General features: G+C 42.5%; 1 protein-coding gene across 3 annotated transcripts in view; it reads right to left on the reverse strand.

Annotated features, from left to right (window-relative positions):
- ERMP1 (endoplasmic reticulum metallopeptidase 1) overlaps positions 1-8820 on the reverse strand; it is a 40015-nt gene that overhangs the window by 24294 nt on the left and 6901 nt on the right. For 2 of the 3 annotated variants that reach the window (XM_014535701.1, XM_005861333.2), the window contains exons 1-4: positions 8643-8674; positions 7020-7321; positions 1996-2123; positions 1048-1153 (exon numbers count right to left, since the gene is read on the reverse strand). In XM_014535701.1, coding sequence (XP_014391187.1) covers positions 1048-1153; positions 1996-2123; positions 7020-7321; positions 8643-8659 — 553 coding nt within the window. In that variant the 5' untranslated portion in view covers positions 8660-8674. Of the gene's footprint in view, positions 1-1047; positions 1154-1995; positions 2124-7019; positions 7322-8642; positions 8675-8820 lie in introns of those variants that run through there. The other variant, XM_014535700.1, reaches the window with a different exon arrangement.

An 8820-nucleotide genomic window follows, 5' to 3' on the forward strand; every position in this document is an offset into this window, starting at 1 on the left:
TAATAAAGAGCTAATATGCTAATTAGACCGGACAGCAGAACGTCCTTCCAGAACAACCAGTGGGCAGGGGGCGGGGGCAGCGAGCCTATGCTACTAGGCTAGCTATGTCCCGGTGCGCCCCCTTCCACAGAGGTGGCGGGAGAGGTGGCAGCATGGGCCCGGTCCTGGCGCCACCCCTTCTGCAAAGGCGGTGGGAGAGGGGACAGCATGGTCCCCGTGCCTCCGCAGAGGCGGGACGGGACTGTGGCGCTTCAACCTCCCTCGGCCACTCCCCCAGCCAACCCGGTGCCCACACCCCACACCAGTGGGCAGGGTGCGGGGCCAGCTCTAAGGAGCAGTGAGCCCAGCTTCTGGTTGAGCGGTGCTCCCCGCTGCTCAGCCAGAAGCCGGGCTCACAGCTGGCGAGAGCAGGGGCGATAGCGGGAGCCTCTCCCGCCTCCACAGCAGGCGGGTGGTAAGGAGCAAGGGGTCCTGGACTGAGAGAGCCCTGGAATGTGAGAGGGATGTCTGAGTGCCAGCTTAGGCCCGATCCCTAGGGGAATCGGGCCTAAGCCCACAGGCGGACATCCCCCAAGGGGTCCTGGACTGCGAGAGGGTGCAGGCCAGGCTGAGGGGGACTCCCCTCCCCCAGTGCATGCATTTCATGCACCGGGCCTCTAAAATATATATATATATATATTAAGTACTTTGAACATTTGGCATATAATAAGCACTATATAAGTATTAGGTGATATTAATATTATTTGGTTAAGAATTTTAACAAAGACAAGCTAAAACTATCTTATGCTTTAAAAAGAATGTTCATTTCATTAGAGAAATAACTTATTTTCACACACTTTCCATTTTTATAAAAACAAGAATTACATTAAAGTATACAATGCAACTGCATTCAAATATAAAATACAGGGTGGGGCAAATGTAGATTTACAGTTGTTCATATGGGAAATAATACAATAATTAATAAGTAATAATACAAGAATACAGTCTGTGTTTCATGTACTCACAACTGTAAATCTACTTTGTCCCACCCTGTATAGTCTCACATACCTGTTTGGAATACAAGTTCTTTCCCTCCTACACCTGCTGCCTCCAGGTTAATAAATGCACGAATTGAGTTGGCCCAGGAGTGCTGAGTAATGAAACCATGACTGGCCTGAATGAGAAAGAAAGAAAACAAATATACGTTAAACAATTTGAGATTATCAAAGTCTCTATTTTGGTTATTTTAAAGACAGAACGTCTATGTTGACAAGGGGAAGAACAGGAAAACAATCATTTTTTTCAAAGGCAATATATCTAAAGACACACATCTGTTTCTCTCTCAATGCATAATGGCTGTGTGCAGTTTGCTGAGTGGAAAGTCACCACCACAGAAAACATCCTGGTTTCCGTGAGTGGCGCCAAACAACATCCTCAGTAAGTGTGAGGCTACGCAAAGGAAAGAACAAAAAACAAACAAATGTGAGAAGGGACGATCCCCATGGCTGGGTACTCATGCTGTGTGCCTGCCTCAAAACACCTCCGAAACTCCAGTCAAAGAAAACCTGAGGTGATAATTATGCCATCACACTGACATGAATCAAACTCTGACAAGATGACCTGTTCTAAGTTGAGTTTTCAAATGCTGAACATCCTATATAATAATAGCATAGTATGCAAATTGTCCCCTTGACCAGGAGTTGTCCGGGAGTTCGACCAGGGGGCGGGGCTGGCTGGGGAAAGGGGGGGAGGCCCTGGCTGGCGGCAGCAGGCGACCAGGGGAAGGGAGGGAATACTCAGCCGGTGGCCAGCAGCCAGCAGCCACTAGGGACCCTTCCAGTGCATGAATTTCGTGCACTGGGCCTCTCATGTGTGTGTATATATAAGTGACTAGAATTTTTATAGTACTTCCAGGTACAATATTTCTTCTGTATATGATTTTATGATAAATGCATAAGTTATTATTATAACTATCATTATTATCCAAGCCTAGTACTTACAACAGTAAAATCTCACCTGCAAAACATTTTCCTCAGCACCATTAAAGAGAAATATGACAGCATGATGCAAGGCTTCTGAAGACGTTGACAAGACATGGAGGACTTCCAGCATCACCGAACAGCTAACAGCATCATCACTGGCACCTTTAAATACAAAAAGCAGACTTGCTCCTCAGATTTTAAAATCTTTACGGTATGAAGCAGCAGGGCAAGGAATGGGGTTTTCTCGCCAGGGAGCATCACACAGCTACAAGACCAGAAGCACAGCCCCGCCTGTCACCATCAGGTGACAAGCATACCCACCAGCAGTAAACGCCACAAGAACAGGGATCTTTGTCTGGTTTGCTGGCTGACTTAATCTCAATGTCTAGACCTATACCTAGGCCAGAGTATTAATGTCTGTTGAATAACCAACCAGATTGGACCTAAATTAATACTAAAATCTGGCATTCTCTGCTCTAGCTGGCGTGGCTCAGTTGGTTGTAGCATCATCCTATACAAAGAAAGGTCAAAGGTTTGATTCCCCGTCAGGGCACAACCCAGGTTTCTGTTCCATCCTGGTCGGGGCGCCTGCAGGAAACAACCAATCAATGCTCACTCGCACACAGATGTTCCTCTCTTTCTCCATCTCCCTCCTCTCTCTCTAAAATCAATAAAAGCATGTCCTCGGGTGAGGATTAAAATAAAATAAAATCTGATATTCTCATCAACCCCAAGTACTTTATTCCCTTCTTTATCCTTATTCCACATCCTCTATAATATTCTCACTCCTAGTGCTCACAGCTTCCTAGATCATCTCCCCCTGCCACCCACTCCTTTCCTGCCTGTTTTCCTGCCAAAATCATAAAATCTTCAGATCACTCGCATTTACAGAGGGGTCAGTTGGGATGGTGTAGCATTTTTTAAGATTTCCTCAAGGAGATGTGATAAAAAAAAAAAAGAAGTACACAGAAGACACCAAATCTAATAAGACAGGAAAAGAGACTAATGAATTGAGTAGTATCCCTAGTCCCAACACTGATAAAGCAGAGGACTTCATCAAATTACTTCACTACTTGATTCAGAAGCTTTACGTATTAATTAAAGGTGACTATAAAGATGGCTTTAGTGCCTTGATTTTTTTAAAGCACTATAAGAGGTAAAGTAACTGATTAGACACTTGATGATATTAAGGAATTATTTTTTTTTTAATGAGGTAATTCATAGTATTATGAGGATGTCAAAAAAGAATCCTTATCTTTCAGTGATTTAGACTGAAATACAGAGAAACCGATACAGCCGAGATCTGCTTCAAAATAATTAAGAGTGGCAGGGGTGGAGGTAAAGAAACAAGATCAGACTGTCAAAGCTGGGTGACATTAAACAGGTTCATTAAGCAATTCTGTTTTTACACATATTTGAAATTTTCCATAATAAAAAGTTTAAAGAGTAATCGAAGTAAATACGCACAGTAATAAGCCAGACAATAGCATCTTCAGGTTCACCCACTGGGAGACAGAGCACTTACAGAGTTTAGCATGGGTTTTGCTCTGTTTTTCAATTCTTACCAAAGGGACATGCTTGGAGGGAGAAAGGGAGGGAAACATAGTTGTGTGAGAGAAACAGCGATCTGTTGCCTTCCATACGTGTGCACAGGACGACGCTCAACCAACTGAGCTACCCTGGCTGGGCAATTCAGTATGGGTGTTAAAGTAAGAAAGACTTGGAAATAAATTCTAGCTCTGTCGTTCACCCTACAACTTCCTGGTCTAGAGAGCAGGCTAATGATCTCTACCTCACAGCTGTGTTGTGAGGATTACAAAATAATGTGGCCTGCATTCAGTGTTAGGCTTTCCTTCTCTTTGCAAACTTAAGGCAGGCTCTGCAGCTAGCTAAAAAGCTTGTTGTGGGGTCATTAAATTCCAGACTCCACTCCTACTCAAGAAGAAACTACTTATTACCTACTATTACTTGTCTTGGCAGTGAATACTGAATTGCATTTTAAATCCAAGTGAAACTAAGTAATAACTACCTAACTGCTATCAAACCAGAAGTCTATGTAGCAGTCAGTAAAAAGTGCCACCTTCCAGGACCCAAATGAAAGTAATGGTTTTTACACTCTGAGACTGTGAGTTACTTTAAAATAAAAATCAAGCCATAAAAATGTTCTTTATTCAAAGAGAAAGGGAAACTGAAAGAGACATATCTATAAAGGGTTGATTTAAAAGTTAAACTGTCCATTTATCTTCCTTCATTTTAATAGTTCTGTTGTCTGAGAACAGAACCAAAGAGGGTCAAATATCTTTAAGAAAGTGAAGGCAAGTTAGAGAGCAGTATCTATAACGGCTGAGTGGATAACCAACATCTCTTTCTATTTAGAATTAACCCAGAAATTGAAGCCACTCCTAAAATAACTCAATGTCTCTTCTACCAACAACCTGGAACCATGCAGCAAACCCAAGAAGACATTTAAGTCCTTTCTGTGGGTAACATTACTTCTAATTGGTAACGATCCCGAAGGTCCAGATATGTTGCTGAGAACAACTTAAAAGAATGCCCATGTTTCAAATAGTTCACCCACTGAAAGGATGTAGGTGATCATCTATTTTATGAGTGTGTTTTTTAAAACTATTTTTAACAATCTATTATTGACAGAAACGTCCTTGGGACCGTTGGTATAGATGATCTTATAAAATTTTAATTTAAAATGAGTTCCAATGACTCACAAAAATGCCATCCTTTCATTATTGGACTCCATATATATAATTTATAACATTTGGCACTATGTTTCTGATACTTGTATGCACATCTTTTTTTATATAAGGCTCTTAAATAACTTGATGTTAATTTGTCCCTTCCTAGAATTTAAGCATAATAGTGGGGACAAGGTGACACTTATTACTGCTTTGAAACAGGCATAAAAGACCACTGGTTTCTATGGCGCACACAAAGATATTTCTGACTTTATAAAAACAAATGGGTATATACTGACTTTTTTAACATTTGAAAAAATACTTGATAGAAACAAGACAATTCCATAATAAACATGTCATTGGGACATTGTGCCAATATGGAAGTGAGGGTTGATGTCCATTTCTTCTCGTGCTACAAATGCATATGAATCTCTCCTACCCTAAGCAATTCACATTGGTCCTGCTGACCTCTCTATTGACAGCCAATAATTCACCTTTTTTCACCAGATCATTCTGTACTCAATGTGCTCAACTGTTTGGTTGAAAACTCAAAAAAAATTTTTTTCAAATCTAGTTGCTTTTACCATGTAAACTTCTTGGAAATATATGTTTTTTTAAAAAGTATGTTACAGCCTAGCCAGTATGGCTCAGTGGTTGAGTATGACCCATGAACCAAGAGGTCACCAGTTCGATTCCTGGTCAGAGCACATGCCCAGGTTGCTGGCTTGATCCCCAGTTGGGCGGGGGCGGGGGTGCAGGAGACAGCCAATCGATATTCATTGATGTTTCTATCTCTCTATCCCTCTTCCTTCCATTCTCTCTCTCTCTAATAAAAAAAAAAATCAATAAAAACATTAAATTTAAAAAGCATGCTACATTCTAAATGCAATTGGCAGGCTTCCTGATTAAAGATGTCCTAGGATGAATCAAGCAAATAAATGTTATTTTATATTTTGTGTAGTTCTAGATTACCCTATTGGGCCTGCTGTAGGTTCAAGCAACCCAGAAATGTTAATATTAAATAACAATAGTGGGGGAAATGCTAATAGAAAAGCACTATTATCTCCACTTCACAGATCAGAAACTGAGGAGAGAAGAGGTTAAGTAGATTGCCAAAGGGAGCATTACCTCTCCTTCCTTTCAAAGCAGATGAAAGGACTGGCCAGGAAACCCAGCAACTGGTCCTACCTCTGTCTCTGATCAGTGTTGTGTCAAATGAAGGGCGGAGGGAGGCAGAGTTTGTACCAGATGCCATCTCAGGTCTTGTCTACTTCTAACCTGCTATGATTCCATTGTAAAACGCTACACTTTTCTATTCCTCCCTGCTTACAATCTCTTTCACAATCACTAAAAACATTTTTCTCATGAATCTTACATTTTTAAATGAAAGTTCAATTTAGGGGATTCTCATTCATTCAAAATATTGTGTCAGGCACTGTTGTAAAATCAAGTATCCTATTTTGACAAAGTATTTCCAGAGGAAGATTTATGGATTAATGAGGTATTCTAACAGAATGGCATCCCCAGTGGGCTGTCACTTTACGGGTTGACAGAAACTGCTAGGAAAGATGTCCTCCAAACCCTGAGTCTCTGAAGGCAAGGACTGCTCCTTTATCCCATGTCCCCAAAGCTTAGTATAATACCTAGGTGAGTAAACACTTGAAGAGGCAGAACCTAACTCCAGGACTCAAGGACACATACTGGTAACACTGATAAAGCTGCTTTAGTCTACCACCAACATGCCATGTCCTGTCCTTGGGCTGCTGGCACTAATCTCTATATATAAAAGCCTAAGCGACCATTTGACTGGTAGCTATGATGCGCACTGACCACCAGGGGGCAGACGCTCAACACAACAGACATGGAAACATGGAACAGACTGATGATTCTCAGAGTGAAGTGGGGAAGGAGGAGGGTGGGAAGAGATTAACCAAAAGATCTTATATGCATACTAGAGGCCAGCCTGGCCTGCAGGGATGGGGCCGAAACCGGCCCAGTGCACAGATTCATGCAACCGTGGGGTCCTTCCACCTGGCCTGTGGGGATCGGGCCGAATCCACGCACCTGGCCTCTGACATCCCCCAAGGGATCCTGGATTGCGAGAGGGCACAGGCCAGGCTGAGGGACCCCACCAGTACACAAATCCATGCACTGGGCCTCTAGTGTTTAATAATAATAACAATAAAGCACTTGAGAGAATAGTGAGGGGTTAGATCTTAAACTAAATGACACTATTCTAATTATCCTACCTGCCAAAACTAAAAAGGTTTGTCCAAGAAAATGATATTCCAGAACTGCCAAGCAGCTTGGCATTCATAAGCTTTCTGGGCTGGGATGACTTCAAGTAGACTGAAAAACAGGTCCATACCTGGTGAGTTTGCCACAGAGTCAAAATGACAATTAGCCAGAACAGCATGCTGGGCTCCATCTCTGGGTTCCAGCTTTACCACAACGTTGGTGATGTTGTCATAGTAGCTTGTAAAACCTCCCAAAAAGTCAATGCTAAAGGAGCCTGTGGGCCGTTGTACATCTACTGAAATCTTGTGAAGGCTGCTGCTTTGAACTTCAATCAGTTTAATCTGTTCCAAAAGGTAATGCACAGTCAGAATTTCATTTTCTGGACTTCCTGTAGTCCTGGGGCCAATGGATGTTATGTGTTCAAGATGATCCCTGGAAGTCACCAAAAGAATGATGATTAACACTTAGCACAGAACAACTTCTCCTCTACAATTCCCCTCACCCCGCAAAACATGTTCTTTCACTTCTCACATAAAAAAGGGGTACCTTTCTGGGGGAAACACTTGAAGTATATGATGTCTAATCACTATGCTGTATACCCAAAACCAAATCAAAAGAATATTGAATGTCGACAATTGAAAAAATAAATTTAAAAAAAACATAATTTTTATTAAAAAGGTTGCCTTTTATTATTTCAGGAACGTTCCATCATTTCATCTCCCACGAATGCATCCCTTCAGAGGTTTCTCTACCCACCCACTCCCAAATCCTCTCAATCCTCATACAAAGGCTAGAGATTCTATTCAAAATGTGTAAATGCTGAAGACGATACAGCACAGAGTGCAACTTCATTGTGCCATACTCTGGAGGGCTACTGATTCTGGGCTGGGGAAACCAGTGAGCAAAGACAATTAAGTCAAGAGGTTAAATAAACAAAACTTTTTTTATTGTAAGGAATGGACTCAGCCCTCCGATTGTGCACACAAGGCCTAATACCTTCAATTCAGGCCAAAACTAACTCTACTCCTAAAACACACAAACAAAAAAATGTTTTGTCTTTTCGCTGCATTCCAAGAGGGGAGAAAGGAGGAGGGAGAGGAGGGTGTTCCGTAAAGTCCTTAATAAGCTTCCAGCACATTGTATTCAAAAAAAAAAAAAAAAAGTTTTTAAAATCACAGTGGTTGTTGAAAACTCAGCTAGCTGAAGATTCTGAGCTGACACTTATGCTACAATACATTTGACTTAATCACCTTTCTAGCACACTTAATGGTGTCTTTTACTTTATTTTTTAAATATATTTTATTGATTTTTTACAGAGAGGAAGGGAGAGGGATAGAGTTAGAAACATCAGTGAGAGAGAAAAACATCGATCAGCTGCCTCCTGCACACTCCCTACTGGGGATGTGCCCGCAACCAAGGTACATGCCCTTGGCCGGAATCGAACCTGAGACCCTTTAGTCCGCAGGCCGACGCTCTATCCACTGAGCCAAACCGGTCAGGGCCTTAATGGTGTCTTTTAATTTAATTTAAAAAAAAAAAAAGTTAAACCTTACACACCAGGGACCCAAGGATAACCGCCGGGAATCTGAGAACTTCTGAAATTGTCAAAGTTTGAAGTGCAGTCTTCCAGGCTGCGCCTCCATAGCTTTCAGACGTGAGGACTGTGATCCTCAAAAAGTTGGACCACTGACTGCATGGTCCCCTTCCAACACCTCCCCAGGAACCGAATCTACAAAACCGGCTAGGAACACACATTTCACGCTCCTGCATCTCGTTTGGAACGCAGAGGGGTTCGTAAAAAGTGAAAGCTGCTCCAGAGGCTGAGGGACGGCTAGCCAGCAAACCGGCTGCAGGTGGGGCACACAGGGAGCGGCGTGCCGGCGGGCCCCCTCGGCCACCCCACCTGCACCACCAGCTTCGCAGGGCGATGC

Source organism: Myotis brandtii, unplaced genomic scaffold (genome assembly GCF_000412655.1).
Source record: "Myotis brandtii unplaced genomic scaffold, ASM41265v1 scaffold149, whole genome shotgun sequence".
Lineage (NCBI taxonomy): Eukaryota > Metazoa > Chordata > Mammalia > Chiroptera > Vespertilionidae > Myotis > Myotis brandtii.